This window comes from Pinus tabuliformis, chromosome 8, assembly GCF_031772625.1.
Source record: "Pinus tabuliformis cultivar Carrire ecotype Pingquan chromosome 8, CPIR1, whole genome shotgun sequence".
In the NCBI taxonomy this organism is placed as follows: Eukaryota; Viridiplantae; Streptophyta; class Pinopsida; order Pinales; family Pinaceae; genus Pinus; species Pinus tabuliformis.
The window spans coordinates 2,072,637,276-2,072,660,280 of NC_142294.1; the positions used below are offsets into that span (position 1 = coordinate 2,072,637,276).

General features: G+C 37.7%; 1 protein-coding gene across 1 annotated transcript in view; it reads right to left on the bottom strand.

The window, feature by feature from the left end:
• Positions 1-1,994: 1,994 nt before the first annotated feature.
• The window catches only part of LOC149244793 (peroxidase 16-like), a 40,997-nt gene continuing 19,986 nt past the window's right edge, over positions 1,995-23,005 (bottom strand). The window contains exon 4 of the mRNA XM_089368078.1: positions 1,995-2,401. Within this exon, the coding sequence (XP_089224204.1) occupies positions 1,995-2,401 (407 nt within the window). The remainder of the gene's footprint in view (positions 2,402-23,005) is intronic.

Here is a 23,005-nt window from a genome sequence, read left to right on the forward strand (position 1 = left end):
AATTACATTTTGAAATATGCAATCAGTTTTAAGACTTCCATCTGCTGATTTGTTTGCTCCCTATTATTTAAACATATTTTTTAAGCATTATTTTTTATTTTTTAAGCCTTATTTTTTATTTTTTTAAAGGAGTTTATCATCTCCAAGAGTCATTAGAAATATTTCATTTTTGGTTTTGGCTTTACAATATTTTTTATATCTCTTTGCGAAAAGATAATTTATTTTATTCCATATCCAATTAGTATACCACAAAGGCTCATGAGCCATCGACGGGCTGCCTCGTTCATGGGAGAAAGAGAATAGTTTCAGTTTCTTAACATTATTGTCAGAGCCATTGTTTTTACATCAGAATTTTTAATGTGGAAATGGAAACTGGAAACTAATTGATGTTTTTCATTTTTGTTGGAGTAATTATCATATTTATATAAATGAGAATTTATTAAGTAGATTGTGTAATTTTAAAATGTGGAAATGGAAATTAGAAACTAATTGATGTTTTTCATTTTTGTTGGAGTTATTGTTATATTCATATAAATGGGAATTTATTATGTAGATTACTTGCCATTGGGAATTTATTATGTAGATTACTTGCCATTTGGGAATAGGGTATTAACTTTCATTTAAGTCATTATTTTTACATCCGAATTTTTAATGTGAAATGGAGTTATTGTTATATTCATATAAATGGGAATTTATTATGTAGATTACTTGCCATTTTGGGAATAGGGTATTAACTTTCATTTAAGTCATTATTTTTACATCCGAATTTTTAATGTGAAATGAAAAGTAGAAACAAATTGATGTTTATTATTTTTGTTGGAGTAATTGTTATATTCACATTAATGGGAATCTACTATGTAGACTACTTATTATTTTGGGAATAGGGTACTAACTGTTTACTGCTAAAATAATGATAATGTTTGGAAGTTTACCATTGTTTATAAGTTTTGAATTAAGTAACTATAATAGTTTGTTTATAAGTTTTGGATTAAGTAATGATAATAATTTGGAAATTTACCATTGTAGATAAGTTTTGATAAGAGTTTGTTTATAAGTTTTGGATTAAGTAATGATAATAATTTGGAAATTTACCATTGTGGATAAGTTTTAAATTAAGTAATGATAATAATTGGAATTTTACCATTATTTATAAGTTTTAAATTAAGTTAAATTACTATAACTATAATTAGGTTCAACTCTCCAATTGTGTTTATAAGTTTTGGATTAAGTTAGATTACCAACGTTAGTTTCAATTATCCAATTGTGTTTAAGAGGAAATGTTAGAGTAATGCTTACACTCACATCACTGGAAATAGAATCAAAAGTTTGAAATTTACTGTTACCTGCCAGGTTGAGAAATTTCTTTGATTACTTTCTTCGTTAAATTGCTTACTTGAAATAGCAAAATCAAATAAAACACAGAACGTAGTAATACCATTTCACCGGGTTACACTGGGAGAACAATAAATCTGCAACATATGAATTTTTGAACAAATTGAGATGCTGAAGTTAGATTGCTTTCCGGCTTGTTCCATGGGTCTTTTTGGTTCGAGATACAGTGTTATAGACTTGGTTTGTGCGCTAAGCCCTTCACTTTCTATTGCAGATTTCAGATTTTCTACAATTAAGTCATCGAAACAAATGTGAGCAAGTCAATTGCCTGGTAGTTTTATCTCTCGATGTTTTTGTTCTTAAGCTCATGTGCAAGAGATGAGCTTTCCTGCCCGGCAAAATTTACGAAAACAATATATAAGATTCAGACTGCTATACAATCTACAACTTGATTCAGATTATTATGCAACATACATCTTGAAATGGAACATTCAAACTGAAATATAAATTTTTTACAGAGAAATGCTCATTGCCCAATTCTTTTATTTAATCCAAATCCGTTGCAGATATGCCATTGAATGAATGCTCCAAAGAGAGATCCAAACTCAATGAAAATCAATAAGAAGAAGAAGAAGTTGAATGCAATGCAGGGTTGTATGGGATCAATTAATGCGGGTGCAATCCAGTCTGATCTCCCCGTCTGTTCCCGTCTTAACATCTACTCGACCCAATTTAATGATGGCGTTCACGAAAGCTTTATTAAACGCGGCTCGACTCTGTGCAAATGTGTTTACTGTTCCCCGTGAGCGTGTGTCTGTGAATAGAACTGCATCAGAGGTTAAGAGTCCCTTCCCGGATTGCAGACCCTGGTAATATGCATTATCGAACGTATTGGGCGTTATGGGATCCATGTTGACGAGAATGGTCGGATCCACGTTTCTAGGGCACGATTCTTGGAGTTGCCTGGCAAATTCAGGGTTCAGACTTGGGTCCACGGAACTCTCACTACTGAAATTGTAGATTCTATCTGCGAATCTGTCGCAGTGAGCAAATGCCACGGTGTGCGCTCCTGTAAAATGACCAAAAACGAAAGTTACTGACACCATAGATATGAGTGGATTTTGATAACATTATGGTAGAGCAAGGAAGTTTACAAAACCTTTTATTCTCATGAAAGAAAAATTGATGGATTCTCTATAAAAAATGAAAAACCATTACATTGATCAATGTTCAAATTATCCAGGTAAGCCCATGAAATGTACTGTTTTTAAAGTATATTCAAAAAAACAAACTACCTATTTCTGCATTCAACGGAATGATTTTTTCAGAACTATACAATTATAAAACCATGGTATCCATGTGCATCTCGCAAAAACAGTAAAACAATCGCATATGAAAATTATCATTTTAATTGTATTTTCAAGTGGTTGCACAAGTGCTAAGTTCGATTATATGGTAGCTAGTTGGCTTGCCTTGAAACTCTCTCATTTGGATCACATTATAGTTATATAGAGAGGTTAATTTACTCTCCTTTGTATACTATTGGAACACACATACCTTTCTCTTATGTGAAGTGATTTGAGAATTGTAGATCTGCTCATTATACTCTTAATCTGAAGTCAGAGGTTCGAGATGTTGGAAATAATACTGAGAGGGGGGGGTGAATCAGTATTATCAGATCATTAAAACTTTTTCAATGCTCAAAAACATATACGCTACTTCAGTTAAGTGAACCCGCGTGTACACGCTTCTGTGTTTAAAGCAACTAGCGTATATCCAGAAATCTTATGATTCAGTTAGCTTATCTTCAGTAAATGCATCAGAACATTATTAACCATATTAACAGTAAACAGGTGCAGTATAACAGAACAGATCATCACACAAAAGCCACACACATGAACACAAAGATATAAGGTGGAAACCCAATGTGGGTGAAAACCACCTGCTGCAAGTAATCTCAATCTTCTTCTTAATAAGAAAATCCTTTTACAATATTTGTACTGGTGCAGTCTTATACCAGTACGGGAGCTACAACCCCCTTTGCTCTTGTACTAGCCGATCCATTTACTAGTACACAGGCTGCTACCTGCTACAATGCTCCAAAGATCTCCCTTAGCTTTTGTACTAGCTTAGATACTAGTACGTAGGTGCTTGCCTACAATCTTCTCTCCTCCAGGTACCACGTTTCATCAATTTTCAGACTGGATATTCCTAAAGCACAACATATAATCTGAAAGGCCACTTTTCATCCAATTTTCATACTGGACCCATAACTATCATTGAAGCTCAAAACAATCATCAAACTCTGAATCACTGAAATCCTGTTAACAACACCGTCACCAGAACACAGAGCAGACACAGAACTCTGTAATAACCATCAGACCCATCTGCAACTTCAAATATCAAGCTTTACAATGTATACGCTACTTCGATGAATCAAACACGCGTGTATACGCGCTTTTACCAAAAACAACCCGCGTACAGATCTAAAAATAATTTCTCATAACTTGCAGCTGTACCAGACATCAGTCATACTCATAACACTTATAGAACAATACATGCGTCAATATGTAGATCTAGAATAAGCATCATAAAGATAGTTCATTTCAAACCATTTGATCTCGATCTCTCCTTAGATCTTGTTCTCAATCAGCCGGTGAGATCCCTCCTTAGCTCAAATCAAGCAATGCATCATCAACCCATAACTTGCATACTGGATCTCATACTTCTTCAGATATTCAAGACATTTCAGATACAATAGCCTAATGATCTTCTTCTCCTTATATAGCATTAGGCCCTCCTCAATACCACGAGCCAAAACCATAGTAATACAATACCATCAACTTCAAAACTAGGGATCAACACGTCCGTCGAGACACCAAGGTCCAAAACCATAGGCACAACTTCCAAGGAATAACCGTCGTGGACCAAAGATAAGTTTTCCACATACACGCGCTTTTACTGAAGCGAACCAGCGTGTACACGTGACTTGGTATATAGCGAACCTGCGTATACGCGACTTGGTATATAGTGAACCTGCTTGTATACGCGACTTGGGCTTAATGAACCTGCGTGTATGAACTTTCTCTTCTTATTATAGTCTGATCATCAATTCCTTGCTACTGACCTTCTGCACTATGATTTGTCATCAGTGTGGTTTGCCATCAAGGACAACACTTATCTCATAATGCCAACAATCTCCCCCTTTGGACTTGATGGCAAAGCTAACTTGTCACACTTAGAACTATCATCTGATTCCTTTGAGATGTCCACCATCAGTCACATCTGATATCTCTTCTGAAGATTCATCCAGTTATACATAAGTGAGATATTCTTCTATGAGAGGGTTGCCATCAAGTACAACACATGCATCATAATGCCAACAATCTCCCCCTTTGGACTTGATGGCAACAACACCAAATCACTCTCCCCCTTTGACATCAAGGACAAAGGGTGAACCAAGATGTTCTCTTCTTTTGCTGAACATTTCGCTGTCCATACTCCCCCTGAGTATCTGTTAAAATCTCTGAATGATCTCCCCCTTTGTATATGCCAAAGTGTACCAATCTGTCAATGCTCCCCCTGAGTACATGCCAAGTCTTTGTACTGCTGAAGTGTGCTGTTCATGCTCTTCCTGACTGTAGGCAAGATCTGCAAAATATGTTCTTCAAGAAGAACATGACTCTATACACCATAAAAGACCTTCCTATCATCAAAGACTCATACATACATCCATCTCTCAACTAAGTGAGGATATACAAAAATTGACTCATCCACCCAACCAAGTGGGGATACATCAAAAGTTTACATATGACAACCAATTATATTACATCATTCATCCCAGGCATAGTGGGGAAACCAACATAGGCCGTTACATGACCTTGACACCATAAAAGAGATATCACAGAAGAGATACATGACATAGAGACGAAAGAACTAGACCAAGACTTATGAAAGTCACCAGCAGCATCTGATAATCACCATTCAGATCAGCAACCAAGAGATCCTTCTGTTCTCCTTTCGCCTTTGTTCCGCCTGAAACCAACAACAAATGTGAACCAGAACCAAAAGCTTTAAGATAATGCCAACAATGCATCATTGGAATATTATCTGCTCCCCCTGAACCTGTGCCAGATGATCTCTGTCAGACCCATATCAGACTTTCTGCAACCAACATCTGTCCCTACTGATTTCCTTCAAAAATACATATACGCGTCTGCATCCACATAAAAAAGCGTATATACGCGGATAGGCCTTATGAAACTCGCGTACAGCTATTTTCATATCAACAACCTGTAAATGTCCTGTAGCAAGGTATGTCTGAACATAGATGTCAACTCCTCCTTTTAAACATCATCATGAAATCATTCACATTACATGTGAAACCACCATAGCCATTTCATCAACGTCAAGATCTACATGATTCAAGTATCATTACTTGGGAACATCTACATCAACCAACATATGTAAGTATAAACCTATCATCATATAGACACGAGCTCCAACAAAGTGACTTTGAGGAGTCATCCATGTATCAACACTATGTATCTTGAGCTCAAACTCTTTTGACAAAGCTTCTTGATATCATCATCAGCAACAATCCTTATCCACATGAGTGCCTGCATCATAACTGTATGATCTTTATGCATATGACAACAACAGTATATAAGTGACTCATCATCAAGTGAGGAAGATGTGTATTCAAGCTTTGTACTTCTCCTTGTCCTTATGAAGATCACCATGTAAGCACCATATATGCATCATCAAAGAATCAACCATAAATCTGATCTGAACATCTTCTATGTAACTTCAAGAATCATATGAGAGTTTATCATAGACAACTCACAACATCATATCATAGCAAGATATATCATTTAGCCATATGAGAATCATCACCAAGGATTATTAACCATAATGCCAACAATGAATTACTAAAGGCATATGCTCCCCCTCAACCAGTGCCATCTGTTAGATCTGATCATGCATATATCAGCAATAAGCATCAAAACATCATCATCCTCAAGTTAGGATCAAAACACTTCTAGACATCATACAAGTAACAAAACATTTCCACACATCCTTAGCAGACTGTAACCAATAGAGAAAATTATAGACTGAATCATATCAGATCCTTTTTCTGATCATGTCCCCACTGCTTTTCCTCAGACTAACATATACGCGACTTTGCAGTGTCTAACTCGCGTATGTACGCGACTTCCCTTTAAGGAACTTGCGTATGAGATTCAGAACACTGAAGTTTTACACTTTCAACTCCCCCTGAGTCTGATATGTTTGTGCTGTGCTGTGTCTCAGTACATTGTGCTGACTGTACTTCCTTCTTCCTCCATATCTTCAAGTGTGATGAGGTTTTCTCCTTTTGGTGTGATGTCCATCCTTTGTTCCTGCATTCCTTTGCTATATGTCCAAGCTTGTTACATGCATAACATCTTACATGTTTCATATTCTTCCTGTAGCAATCAGCAGCTTTGTGACCAAACATATTGCAAGCAAAGCAATATCCATAAAAGTACCTTGAATGTGATGATCTTTCTGCATAATGGTCTTGAACCCTTCTTCTTCTACATCTAGCTGAAACATGTCCAAGATTATGACATACATAACATTCAACATTATTCATAGGAGGAGTAAAGGATTTTCTTTGAGGAATCTCTTTTCTTGGTTTATGATGAGATTGATCTTTCATTTCTTCGTTGATCACTTTAGATTTCTCTTTAGAGTTCCTTGCCTCACCTTGTGAACTAGATTCACCTTCAACAGATTCATGAAAACCAAGACCAGTCTTGATAGCAGGAGACCTTTGACTACTAAGAATATCTTCCAAGATTTTAGAACTATCTTGAAATCGTAAAAGCTTATCCTTTTCTTCTAGTTTACCTTTCAAGATATTTACCTCAACCTGAAGTTGTTCTTCCTTTTCAAGAGATTGCTTTTTCAAATCTTCTTCATCTTTCCTTCCTTCTTCCATTTGTTCCCTTAGTTTGAGAATCTCCTTTTCTTGTTCTTCATTCAGATCCTGCTGCATTTGACGAACTCGGAAGGCACATTCTAGTTGATATTTTAAGCTGGTGGCTTCGTTTTCTTGTATTGCAATAGCTTGGAGTAGATCTGTATTCTGCTTCTTTGATTCTTCAAGATCTCCTTTTAGTGCGAGGATTGTAGCTTCAAGATTTTCATAGTAGCTGGATCTATCTTTGAGTTTCTTGATGGTTGTGCTTCTTTCATTGACTTCTTTTCTTAATGATGTCACTTCATGCTGCAATTTTTGACATTGGTCTTCCTTGTCCTTGAGAAGCTTTCTTACCTTGTTTCCTTCTTCTAGTTGGGCCTTTAGTTTGGTAACTTCTTCTTTGAAAGCACATTCCCTTTTGTTTAATAGATCTTGTTGATCTTTAACTTTGTCTGCAAGCCTTCTAAATACTGCCTCTATTTGATACTTTTCTTGCTCACCCATAAAAGCATGTTCAGTAGTTTCACTATCACTTTCATCACTTTCACAAGGAAATATAGCAGGAACATCAGAGGATAACACATTCATACCTGATAATGATTCTGAATCTGATTCTGAATCTGAAGAACTTCTTATACCTAATCCCCAATCGACTCTCCCACTGTCATAGATCTTCTGAGATGTCTTCTTCTTCTTATGAGCTTTCTTCTTAAGCTTCTTTCCCATTGTTCCACGGATCTCCTTCAAGCGATCAAGCTTCTACCAAAGGACCTGCTCTGATACCAATTGTTGGAAATAATACTGAGAGGGGGGGGGGGGGTGAATCAGTATTATCAGATCATTAAAACTTTTTCAATGCTCAAAAACATATACGCTACTTCAGTTAAGTGAACCCGCGTGTACATGCTTCTGTGTTTAAAGCAACTAGCGTATATCCAGAAATCTTATGATTTAGTTAGCTTATCTTCAGTAAATGCATCAGAACATTATTAACCATATTAACAGTAAATAGGTGCAGTATAACAGAACAAATCATCACACAAAAGCCACACACATGAACACAAAGATATAAGGTGGAAACCCAATGTGGGTGAAAACCACCTGCTGCAAGTCATCTCAATTTTCTTCTTAATAAGAAAATCCTTTTACAATATTTGTACTGGTGCAGTCTTATACCAGTACGGGAGCTACAACCCCCTTTGCTCTTGTACTAGCCGATCCATTTACTAGTACACAGGCTGCTACCTGCTACAATGCTCCAAAGATCTCCCTTAGCTTTTGTACTAGCTTAGATACTAGTACGTAGGTGCTTGCCTACAATCTTCTCTCCTCCAGGTACCACGTTTCATCAATTTTCAGACTGGATATTCCTGAAGCACAACATATAATCTGAAAGGCCACTTTTCATCCAATTTTCATACTGGACCCATAACTATCATTGAAGCTCAAAACAATCATCAAACTCTGAATCACTGAAATCCTGTTAACAACACCGTCACCAGAACATAGAGCAGACACAGAACTCTGTAATAACCATCAGACCCATCTGCAACTTCAAATATCAAGCTTTACAATGTATACGCTACTTCGATGAATCAAACACGCGTGTATACGCGCTTTTACCAAAAACAACCCGCGTACAGATCTAAAAATAATTTCTCATAACTTGCAGCTGTACCAGACATCAGTCATACTCATAACACTTATAGAACAATACATGCGTCAGTATGTAGATCTAGAATAAGCATCATAAAGATAGTTCATTTCAAACCATTTGATCTCGATCTCTCCTTAGATCTTGTTCTCAATCAGCCGGTGAGATCCCTCCTTAGCTCAAATCAAGCAATGCATCATCAACCCATAACCTGCATACTGGATCTCATACTTCTTCAGATATTCAAGACATTTCAGATACACTAGCCTAATGATCTTCTTCTCCTTATATAGCATTAGGCCCTCCTCAATACCACGAGCCAAAACCATAGTAATACAATACCATCAACTTCAAAACTAGGGATCAACACGTCCGTCGAGACACCAAGGTCCAAAACCATAGGCACAACTTCCAAGGAATAACCGCCGTGGACCAAAGATAAGTTTTCCACATACACGCGCTTTTACTGAAGCCAACCAGCGTGTACACGCGACTTGGTATATAGCGAACCTGCGTATACGCGACTTGGTATATAGTGAACCTGCTTGTATACGCGACTTGGGCTTAATGAACCTGCGTGTATGAACTTTCTCTTCTTATTATAGTCTGATCATCAATTCCTTGCTGCTGACCTTCTGCACTATGATTTGTCTTCAGTGTGGTTTGCCATCAAGGACAACACTTATCTCATAATGCCAACAATCTCCCCCTTTGGACTTGATGGTAAAGCTAACTTGTCACACTTAGAACTATCATCTGATTCCTTTGAGATGTCCACCATCAGTCACATCTGATATCTCTTCTGAAGATTCATCCAGTTATACATAAGTGAGATATTCTTCTATGAGAGGGTTGCCATCAAGTACAACACATGCATCATAATGCCAACACGAGATCCGAGATTCGTTCATTATATATATGATTTGAAGTTAGAGGTTTGAGATTTGTTCATTACACTTATAATTTGAAGTCAAAGGTTAGAGATCTGCTAATTATACTTATGATCTGAAGTAAGAGGTGCAAGATATGCTCATCATACTTATGATTTAAAGTTAGAGGTTCGAGATCTATTCATTATACATATGATTTGAAGTGAGAGGTCTGAGATCTGCCCATCATACTTATGATCTGAAGTTAGAGTTTCGAAATATTCTTATTATCATTGAGATATCAAGTCTAGTATTCGAGATCTACTTATTATTATAGTGATATGAAGTCTAGGTCTAAGATCTGAGCTTAGATTTGAGTTATAACTTCACTATCTTCTGTGATATGATGAGAGGGTCAACCTCTCCTTGGTAATCTTTGTTGGACATTTAGTTGTAGAGACTTAGCACAAGTGGAACCCTTCTTGGGTCAATATTATCTTTGTCTTGATGTATTATTGAAGGATCTCTCTAAGAAAGATTTGGTTGAGTTTACCCCCTTATGGGATTTTACCTTAGTCTTTGACCTAATTCTGGTGTCCCTTGTTATTTTTCACTATGATGTCTTCTTTCTCCTTACTATTCATCTAATTTATGAAGTATAATCACTTGATGAAGTGAATTAAATTGTAAAGAAGACCTAATACATTCACAAGTAATTCCTATTAGTTCAAAAATTATCTTCCACTTAGTTTGTCAACATGGTATGAGAGCATGAGTAAAGGCATAAAGTTGTGGATCAACTCTTAGGAGATACCCTTGAAAGAAGCTCTTGGAAAGTCCTTGAGGAAATCCCAAAATGTATGAGACCCTTATGATTTGAAGTCAGAAGTTAGATATTTTCTCATTATACTTATTATCCAAAGTCAGAATTTTGAGATCTAGTAATTATACTTATGATCTGAAGTCAGAGGTTCAAGATATTTTCACTATATTTATTATTTCAAGTCAAAGGTTTGAGATATGCTCATTATACTTATGATATGAAGTCAGAGTTTCAAGATCTTCTTATTAACATTGAGATCTGACATCTGGTATTCGACATCTACTTATTATCATCGAGATATGAAGCCTGGTATTTGAGATATACTTATTATCATGAAGATATGAAGTATGGTATTTGATATCTGCTTCTTATCATTGAGATCTGAAGTTTGGTATTCGATATATCCTTATTATCATCAACACATGAAGTCTAGTATTTGAGATATGCATATTATCAATGAGATCTGAAGTTTGGTATTCAAGATATGCTTATTTTCATTGAGATCTGAAGTTTGGTATTTGAGATTTGCTTATTATCATTGTGATGTGAATTTTGGTGTCTGAGATCTGCTTATCATTATAGTGATATGAAGATTGGGTCTGAGATATGAGCCTAGATCTGAGTTCTGATCTCACTGTCTTTTGTGATATGATGAGAGGATCAACCTCTCCTTGGTGATCTTTGTTGGGAATTTAGATGTGGAGACTTAGCACTTGTAAATTCCTTCTTAGGTCAATATAATCTTTGTCTTGATGTATTGTTGAAGGATTTCTTTGAGAAGTATTTGGTTGGGTTTTCCCCTTTATGGGGTTTCCCCTTGGTCTTTGACCTAATTTTTGTGTATCTCGTTATCGTGCATTGTGGTCTCTTCTTTCTCCTTACTATTCATCTAATCTATGAAATTTAATTACTTGATGAAGTGAATTAAATTGTGAAGAAGATCTAATATATTCACAAGTAATTCCTAGTAGTTCAAAAATTATCTTCCACTTGGTTTGTCAACATGGTATTAGAGCAGAAGTAAAGCCAGAGTGTTATGGATAATCTCTTAGGAGATAGCCTTGGAAGAAGCTCCTAGAATGTCCTTGAGAAAAGCCTGAATGGTATGATCTCTACCCTAGCTTGAGGATGGTCTCATTATACTACTCACTATTGCTCAGTCAAATCTTCGTCCATCTATGTTGACTGAGGTTATTGTCCTCAAGATTAAGAATTTGATTTTCAAAGGTATACTATATGAATATATAAAGATTTGAAATGTATCTTCCTCAATTTATACAAGTATGTATCTACTTGAAGCTTAGATTAGCATCTTCACAAATCTCTTGAGAAGACTATGATGATTTATTCTCTCACTTTGTATTACTTGGCTAAAGGAATCATGTATTAGAATACGTCTCCATACATAGAAAGGTAACCTCATTCAAATTCTGAGCATTTTTAAGGAATAATTCAAATTATGCTTTGAAGAAGGCAATGAAATAAGTAGGCTTCTAGTCTAGATCGAATGACAAACTCAATCTAAGTTGCATCAATGAAAATTTGCCTATAAAGTTGCATAAATGATTTAATCTCTACCCTAAGGGATATACGAATGATATTCAAGTAGTATTTGGCACCTATCCAATAATCTATCTCAACAACTATCTTAAGTCTAACACATAGTCTGAGTTCAGTGAATGATTGATTCAAACTCTGTGGCACCTACATGAATTTTGTAGCAAATGTTCGAGATATTCAATAGTTAGATAAACTCTATCATATATTTACCTTATATTTAGGCTTTGTGGAAATGTTATAAGCTTTATATTGGAAGATCTAAGAAATGTGATATCATATATGAGATATGTGACAAGTTTTATAGCTTTATATTGACATATATGAGCTCTATGATAGTGTTATAAGTTTTATATTGGAAGACTTGAGCTCTATGATATTTTATCTAAGTTATGTGATAGTATTCTGAATTTTATGGTGGTAGATTAGAAGTCCGTAGACTTTGACCTACATTTCTAATATAGATTTGGGTTCCTTGGTGGTAGATCCAAGATTTATGGTGGTAGATTTGAAGTTTATAGTCTTTGATCTATATTTATTACATATATCTGAGCTCCTTGGTGGCTTGATCAATACTTTGCAATGTCTATGGCTTAGATTAGAGCCTTGTGGAAGTTGGTCCTTGGTCATTTCATAGATATGAGGTTGAAATCTAAGGCTCTAAATTTCAAACATAAGAGAAGGTGTCATACAAGTCTTGTCACTATTTATGGTAAAGGATGATGGTTGAAGATCATCAGTCTGTCATGGAAACACCTTTGAAAACTACAGGTCTATTCAGTCCTCACCCTTTGGCAACTTTGGGATGTTTGGGAGCATATAAGTTGAACCATATAACCAATTCAAGTTCTCTATGGCATTCGAAATCTAAGGAATTCTTATTACAATGATGAGAAAAACCTAAGCCTATTCAATCTTCTCAAATCTATGTTAAGTTTGATATTGATTCATTTGTCAAGCGACAATATGAATCCTGAGTTATAGAAGTTTCTTTTGAGTGTGACTAAGAATGATAGTATGAAGTCCCCTCTATTTACCATAATACTCTTCTTATCCAAAACTCAGTGACTATGCTCTTGAAGTCCAATATAAGTCCCTTGCGCAAATAATCTTCTATTTGTGATAGCCCCAGGTTAACTTTCCATGTAAATAAATAATGTATGGACATTATAAAGTCAAAAATAAAACCAAGCTCATGGGACACATATTCCAAGCTAAATGAGGGAGAAAATATTACATGGGGATTCACTTGTGGTTAATTATTTATTTTCTATGGAAATTAGCATTGGCAGGAGGAAAAAGGAAATAAATGGAAAATTATTTATTACAGGCTAGCAAGGACATGTGGTAAAGTGCAAATAAATAAAGGAAAATGAAAGAAATTCCTCTTCGGCAAGTGGGAAAGAGGAAGAGACAATAAAAGGGATAAAAATATTAAAAGAATATGCATGAAAGGGAAAATGAAGAAAAAATAAAAATAAAAATAAAAGAAAAAGAGGGAGAGAACATTCTAACACACCCTTGGACATTCTAGCATCGTTCACTTGGAGGAGAAGAGGGGAGAGCAACTAAAACAAGAGAGAGAGAACATTGGGACACAAAGAAGACACAAGAAAGCAAGCAAGGAACAAGCAAGGAAAAGAAAGGGAGCGCAAGAGGAATTGGACAACGGTACGCAAGGGCAGAAATCATGCAAAGAAAAAGCAACCAATGGGAGGATTTTGCAGGTGACAAGTTTCATGTGTCATTATCTTGTTGGGATTTGAATGCATGGTTCATGAATTTGGTTTATTATTTATTTTGATGTCATTGGAATGGGATTTTCCTGGATTGATAGTGGTGTACAATCTTTCCTATGCCATTTCCTAGATATCCATGATGTAGTGGGTTCTCTATTTGGTTGAGCTTTGGATTTCCGGTAGATTTTAGAACCTGGTTGAGGTGGTATCGAGAAAATTCCAGGGGTTGGGGTGGAGATGGTTTTCTCTAGGAAGCCCTTATGGTGAAAAAATTTGTAGGCATCTGTTATCACTCTATAATTTCTTAAGGTTGTGAAAGAAACCCAGAGGTAACCACAAAACCACTTTTAAGCTTAAAATTTAGCCCTTCTAAACTCAGAGAAGGATCTCTCTATTGAATTTAGATTTGTTGTTGTGGGATTTTAGGCTAGTTATTAGGTTCATAGTTTGGTTTTTTTAAATGTTTGGTTGAAACTAAAAGGAAAGGCCATTGGGAGATGGAGTCAAATTTTGAGGGTGATCAGATACAGAAATATCAGAATAGATTGAAACACGGAAAGGTAGGCAGGCTATTGGATCTTTAAAGCTTTATGGAGTGAAAGTGAGGAACAGATTCAAATTCAATTAAATATAGAGCATTTTAACATGAATTATATATTTAATCTCAGTTTGAAAACATATAGATTTGTTATAAACTAGGACAGAGTGTAATTAAACAAGTTCAACCCTTCATCTTCTTTTAAACAATACAAATAAGAAAGACATGAAAAACAGAGATATAACAAGTTTACAAGAGAAAAACATCACCAATTCACTTGACACATGAATCCTAGAATGATCTTTTATATTAATGAAATGATCACTTTTAGCTCAGTGAACAACTTTACATTAGAGCATGCTTTCTTGATACAAGTCCCAATATTTGTACTTCGATTTATGAAATATTTTTTACGGTGTTGGACCCGCCAACATGTCAGGGGATCTCCTCGGTAAGAAGTCCCAACTAGACCTCAAAACATTTGGTGTAGGAGTCCTAGTAGTGGGTCGTGCAGTATCGCGTTGACTGCGGTTGCACACAGAGGCAAGTAAGATGTCCTTGTTGGTAGAAAGAGTGTGACATATGCAACAATTCAAGGAAGGTGCATGAACGGTTCTAACACACTGAGGGTGAGGTGAGTGTGCCCCTTAGAAATCTGTGAAAGCACGGAGTTAAGAAGGGAACACATGAGAAAAGATGCATCACAAACTGGAAGGCAAGTAAGCTAGCAATCCAAAGTGATGGTTAAACCAACAACATGTTTTAGTAAGATTCATACATACATATACATAAAATAGCCATATATGCATGCGTAAGCAAAAAAATACATATATCTTTTATATTAAACAAGATAGCTAAAATACAATACGACATATGCATGAAATGTGTTGGCTCTATTATATTAAGAAGTTAAAGTTATAGTCATATAATACAACCATGACCAACCATTAGTTAGTGGAATGTTACATTCACTACCGCCTGCTCCTCCAAGGAGTTATACTAGCTCTGTACAGTGGAGAAGCCAAGGCTCGTTACAATACTATCCAAGCTTTCTCTAAGATACTCCTATTAGAAGCTTTACTGACCAAAAGCATCTACATTGAGTTATGAGGTACTATAAATAGAAAAGGGTGATGTGACCCTTGGCATTCCCCTTTGTGACTGCTCATCTACCCTCATGACTCTTCATCTACTCTATGATTCTTACATTCAACTATCGACACTTGAACTTCCACTTGATAAGACATTATATACAATCTGCACATGTACCCATGTGAGACAAAATGGCTTGAGCAAGCCATGCAAGACATCACTAACACTCGAACCGTTGTGGTGAGACCAACTCTTTGACATCCCTATGATGGTTGATGGTGAAGAAATGATGCCAAGCTTGGTTGTTCGTGATGGTGTCCATGCGCTCAATGGTGATATCATGCTGAAAGCGAACTCTTGCCTTTGTTGCAATTGGGTACACTGATATGGCTCCTCCGTCCAACTCGTCTAAAATCATGCACATGGTCGTCTTAGGTGCGACCGGACTCGCAACATGTTGTTGCATAGTGTTTGCGCTAATCTCCAAGCATGTGTTGGTGCCCGTGTGCATCAACTTGTTAGAATAAATATTCGGCTCCAGTCAGACTTGCTTCTTGTCTTCGCCTTGGTGAGTGTGTCAAATGGGCAGGATCGTATGTGTGCACACAATGACATGCATGTTGCTGAATTTACTTGCATGCGATCAACAACACTGCTCACCTTGTCTACTTCGTGCGAGCTGCTGGGATGGATCTATAACTTGTACGGGCACAGTTTCATTTGTCTATACATGTTGTGCCCCCTGTTGTACCTGTACATGCTACAACTCATTCTCTCATCTGTGAAGCTCCCGTTCTTCCTTGAGTTGTTGCTTCATCACATGCAACTCCTTCTCTATTTCTCTCTCTGCCTTTGCGTGATATTCATGTCGCGCCATCACCTCATAGCCTCAAACTCTAAAGTTGTTTTCATCATGAGTGGATCTGCTTTAACTTGCAACTTTACTCCGCCTTTATGTTTTCAACAACCTTCCTCTTGCATTCGTCACGTGCAAGTGTGATTCCTTCTACTACTGCTAATGGTGTTTCTCTCTGTGATGTCATTTATATTCATCTTGATATCCTTGTCCATGAACAACTTGATGTCTTCATGGATAGGCAAGTTCATAGACACTTTCTCGACTGCATCCCCAAGTGTGCTCTGAACGGTTTCTTCAACTCTGCGCTCATGGAATCCATTGTACCTGTGTTGCTGAGAGGTAGATGAACACCTATTATACCTAGAGACATAGCAACACTCATGACAAGAAATCTTTCAGTCTAAAACCAAAACAAGCTAGAGGACTGACAAGCAACATACCTGTGTGACTGTTTGTGAAGATTGTTCAATTTTCACTAGGAGGCTGGGAGACTGACTACCAAAACTGCACGAGGCACAGTCTGGGCTATCAAGAGGATGACTGACTGCTGGAACTATGAAATGGATAGTCCAACCTAGCTTGCCAAGGACTGAAATTGTGCAATGCGCAATTTCAATCAGCAGTGACATGCAACCAGCAAACTGCATTGCACAGTTTTTGGGGCCCGCAGGACATTGCCTCCAAGAATTGTGTAATGTAAGATTGGAGGTTAGTGTTGGGCTAGACTTACACAATTTCTGGAGAGAAGGAAGAGCCTTTGCTTTCGGAAATGCGTAGTGCTAGCCGGGCAAGGCACGGTCTGGGCCAAGGCACCCCAGACCGACTGACGAGTGACTGAAATCATGAGAAGTCTGAATGCATGATGAGATGAGAGAAAACAAAAGTGAATGATTATGCATGAAATTAGTAAGTGTAGGATTCAAAAAATTAGAAAGCGTGCATGTGTGTGAATTGAGTCGCTGCAACAATGACTGTCGGTGCAAAAATGGTGTCATTCATGCGGCAATAGTGAGATGCGAATGAAAACTGAAACAGTGCTTCTACAAGCTAACATACATCAAAATGATAGAAAGCACTCGCTAAAATCAACTAGACAACACTCACACAAGCCAAAACATAAAAAGTGACAGAAACGCAACATAAGACATGCAAAGCGGGCTTACCCTGAAACAACTGATTTGGATATGCCAACGAGTCCTAGATGCGATGTGGGATGTTAGAGCTGCAAGATCAATGTGATGAATGAGATTTGCAGTGTGCGGTTCATAAGTTTTGATAAAATCGAGGTTATGACGTGTATGCCACAAATCTAGGAAAAGTGACAATTGGCGAGAGGTTTTTGAAATGATCCTTTCATGTAACCTACAACTGCTAAAAATAGATCCCTAAATCTAGGGATGCCTTTGCATGTTGCCTTGGAAAAAGCAGTCGATGCATGCAAATCAATTTTTCTTGGTACTAGAGGGAACTGTTCAACCTGAAGTCACATGCATCGATCTGTGAGCTTGGGATGAAAATATGCATTGTTCCTGGGATGAAAATCTTCGTTGTTCCTGGGCTGAGCAGAGCTAGTTGTCCCAGAGGGATTACATAATTTCTGGGAGAAATAGGTGACTGTCTCCCAGGATTGCATAATTTTTGGGTTGAGCAGTTCTCCTAGGTTAGACTGCACAATTTTCTCAAGGAAGCATGTCTGACTTCCTTGTGCAATTTCTGAGTTGAGCAGCTGTTCTGGTTCAGAATGCATAATTTTCTCAAGGAAGCCTGTCTGACTACATTGCACAATTTCTGAGCCTAGCAGGCTTCCTAACTGAATTGCGTAATTTCTGCTAGCTGTTGGGTTGGCTGTCCCAAAGGGATTATGCAATTTATGGGAGCAGCAAGTGACTTCTTCCTAGAATTGCACAATTTCTAAGATGAGTAGCTGTCATGGGATGAATTATGCAATTTTTGAGAGGAATATTGTCAGGAACAATTATGCAATTCTGGACTCCATCTAAGTGTCCAATTAGGTTTGCGCAATTTCTGGAGGGAAGGCTGGTTCCCCTCCAGAATTGCGCAAGTCCCAGAGGTAGTTTCTCAACCAGCAATTGACAGTAAGTGTGGAAAGCAGCCAACGAAGGAGGTGGAACAAACTTGTATACACAGGCTGACAAGACTCAATGAAATAGTTGAAGCCTATGTTCTTGATGATGCAAGACATGCTGTTGTTGATGGTTGGTATGGAGGCTCCAAGACAAAGCTAAGGAAAAATTTTGGAGGGTGCTTGTAGTCACTACAACACTTGGAGACATGGTGGCAGAACTCTAGCTCTCTGAATGGACCTTGTTCGTGAAAATCAAGTATAACAACTTTGGAAGTATTGTTCAGTTCTTTGTTCATCTTGGTTTCCACACTTGCTTGATTGTAAGGTGTAGCATTTGCTAGGATCTTGGTCGATCGACACAGATTCCAAGCTAATCCATCATAGTTGTTTCAAATGGGGATAAGGGGTATATTGGTGCACAAGCATATTGGTCATCAAAGTTTAAGTTTCATCTCTAGTGTTGCTCCACTACCAACAGGCTTGGACAGTACCCCTTCAAAGTCACGCAGGAACACAAGCATTTCTTCGCCGCCAGGGAGCTTGGTTAGTACACTGGTGGAGTTACTTGCATCACCTCTCTGTGCAGGAAGCCTTTCTCTTATTTCACCTTATTCATTTTTCATTTTTTCGAATTTTTTTCACATTTTCATTTTTCATTTTTCGTAATTGTGCATAGCACTTATTCATTTCAGAGGAAAAAGAGGGATCCCAACTGAGAGCAGAAGAGGTTGTTGCTTCAGAGAAGTAGTTTATATATACCTCTAATGTTCTTGTTAAGGTTTTCCCCCTCACCTTACTCTAATTGATTGAGCAGACAAGGATTAACCCAAAAAACAACCGACTAGAGTAGGTGATACTAGTTCATGCACAAGAATTGTGTTTTCACCAAGGTTCACTTCGAACAATACGTATTTTCCATTAATGTATCATGGACTGAAAGTAAAAAGTTCTTCATGAGAGAGTGGACAACATATAACCAAATGTTAATAGTTGTACAAGTCCTCTTGTACTTTACCCAAGCTTGTTTCAAGAGTCACACACGGTCCATACAAAGCTAACCTATGAACGAAAATAAGCAAAGAAAACAAAATGAAAAGCAAGAGGCAGAAGCAAATGTTCATGAAAAGTGAGTAAGAAAACAAACAAGAAAGCAAGAAAACACACAAAGAAAGAAGCAAACATGCATGCAAGCAAACAACTCAAAGAAAATACTACTCCTACTCCTAAGCTAATAGTGCATGGGTCATCTCACGTGAAGTGATACTTCCAATGTAGTCGTCGGTGCATTGGTCGACCGATGTTGGTGAAGGCATGGTTTGCAAACAACACAGTTGTGAAAACCAACAAACATGAAAGATATAACGATGAAGAAAAACACACTATGAGCTTACAAGCATCCACAGAACAAAAAATGAGTGAAAGCGCATGACATGCACTCTGTGGACTTGCCATGGTGTTGTGCTACACTATGTGCAGATGTTGAGTGTATGCATTCTCTTGACTGTGACATGCAAGAAAATGTGAGAAAGGTAAATCACTTACGCTGTGCAAGTGTGTTTCTTGTGTAAGATTCCTCCAATGCATGAGTGATGGGATCATGTAGTTCGAGTGGAGGAAGTGAAATTTGAGTGTTAGATTGATCTTGAATGCAAAGAAGAGAGTGATGAGGAGCCTTGCATGTTTCAAAAATTTCCTGATCAGAAGCGAAACCAACCTCAAGACAGCAAGGGCCTGACATAACCATCAGCTCGAGCTGAAGTGCCTCGACAGTCTGTGGGGTTTCGACTTTATCGACATATAGATCATCGTAGACTAGTCGCTTAGACGAATTAACAACAAGTGAATGAACATTATGATCAGATGAAGAAGTAGAGAGATCATGACAACCAATATAAGAAAATCCAGGATGTTCATCATCATCCTCGTGATTTTATGAATTGTGCAGAGGGGTAGATGAGAAGCAAGGATGTTCACCCTTTGTGTTTTCAGAACTAACAGATGACAGATTGGATGGATTTTCATAGGAAGATGTGTCCTCTTCGCAATGTAATGACAAACTGATATCCTACGTGTCCTGTGAATGATCGGAAGTAGAAACATCCGGAAATGAGTTTTCACAGGGGAAATCAATGGTGGCAGAATCACAAGGGATGTCAGGATAAAATAGATGAGGCATGGTTGGAAGGGAGTCATCCTTCACCACGAGTTCTTTTTTACATTCCTGCAGATACTCATCATGAATGATGGCACAAGTTGGCTGCACAACACTAACTCCGTCAACATGCTGATCCTCATTCACAATAGGTGAGGAGTCTGGAATGGAAGAACACAAGAAAATACAATCTATAGGATCAATAGAACAAAGGGACAGAGGTTGAGGGAGTGAATCCACGTGACAACCAACAGGTTTGCAATTCAAATCTGCACAGATATAAAGAGCAAGTGGCATGGGAGGATATGAAAGTTCAACAGATGTGTGTGCATCATCTCCCACGTCACCCTATGGTGGTGGAACTGTTTGATGAGGTGAAGGTGGACAATCACTTGTGACAAAAACTGTGTATGCCTGTGATTGTGTAACTCCATCATCGAAGTGTGTTGAGTGGGGTTCAGATGATTTCAAGAATTGTTGATTTGCAGATATGTGAAGAAGATACTCAAATCTTCCATCAAGAAATTCCCAATCAATTTCATATTTGGGAAATTGGTATGCAATATTACAAAAGCGTGTGTGAAACTATTCAACGGATTCATCTGGTACTTTTTGTAATTCTAGAATTTCTTTGTTGAGTGCTTTACAGTTAAAGTGATTGAAAGCATGGTCTATCTCTGCAATCAAATTAGAAGGAGAATGAATAGATTTTTCAGGTAGCGTGGCACACCAGTGCATTGGGTTCCCTTGAAGCGTGTGGACCAACAACGCGCAGGTCATGTATTCTTCAAAGATTCCATGTCTTTCGCATGAGCCTACAATTCCAACCACGTGCCTAACCAAGGCTATGTAGCCTCCACCATTGTATCTTTTATGTGACAAGTTATCTGAGAACTTCTCCGACATAATGAAGTCATTTCCATAAGGAATACACTCCAGAAAATAAACTTTGTAGTTAGTCATGATAGATATGCAGAGATTCAAAACAGAGGTGAGGACTCAGCGTGTCATCTAGCCCTCCTTCTAGCACCAAAATGTTGACAGTGCTAGACCCACCAACATGTCAGGGGATCTCCTCGGTAAGAAGTCCCAACTAGACGTCAAACTGTTTGGCATAGGAGTCCTAGCAGTGATTCATGCAGTATCGCCTTGACCGCAGTTGCAAGCATAGGAAAGTAAGATGTCCCTATTGGTAGCAATGGTATGACATACTCAACAATTCAAGGAGGATGCATGAGCAGTTCTAACACACGGAGGGTGAGGTGAGTGCGCCCCTTGGAAACCTGTGAAAGGATGGAGTTGACAAGGGAACACACGAGCAAAGATGCATCACAAACTAGAAGGCAAGTAAGCTAGAAATCCAAAGTGATGGTTAAACCAACAAAAGATTTAAGTAAGATTCATACATACATATAGAGAAAATAGTCATACATGAATGCGTAAGCAAACAGATACATATATATTTTATATTAGACAAGATAACTAAAATACAATACGACATATGCATGAAATGTGTTGGCTCTATTATATTAATAAGTGAAAGTTCCAGTCATATAGTACAACCATGACCAACCACTAGTTGCAACAGTGGAATGTTACATCCACTACCACCTGCTACTCCAAAGAGTTATACTAGCTCTACACAGTGGAGAAGCCAAGGCTCGTTACAAATGTCCAACCTTTCTCTAAGATACTCCTATGAGAAGCTTGGCTGACCAAAAGCGTCTACAATGAGTTATGAGGTACTATAAATAGCAAAGGGCAGGGTGACCCTTGGAATTCCCCTTTGTGACTACTCATCTACCTTCGTGACTCTTCAACTACTCTATGATTCTTACATTCAACTATCGACACTTGAACTTCCACTTGACAAGACGTTACATACAATCTGCACATGTACCCATGTGAGAAAAAATGGCTTGAGAAAACCATGCAAGACATCCCTAACACTCAGACCGTTGTTGTGATACCAACTCTTTGACATCCTTGTAATGGTTGATGATGGCGAACTAATGCCAAGCTTGGTCATTCGTGATGGTGTCCATGCACTCAATGGTGATATCGTGCTGAAAGCAAACTCTTGCCTTTGTTGCAACTGGGTACACTGATATGGATCCTCCATCCAACTCATCCAATAGCATGCACATTGTCATCCTGGGTGTGACCAGACCGACAGCATGTTGCTGCATAGTGTCTCTGCTAATCTCCAAGCATGTGCTAGTGGTCATGCACGTTAACTTGTCAGAATACATATTCGTCTCCAGTCAGACTTGCTTCTTGTCTTCGCCTTGGTGAGTGTGTCAAATGGGTGGGATCTCATGCATGCAAACAATCAA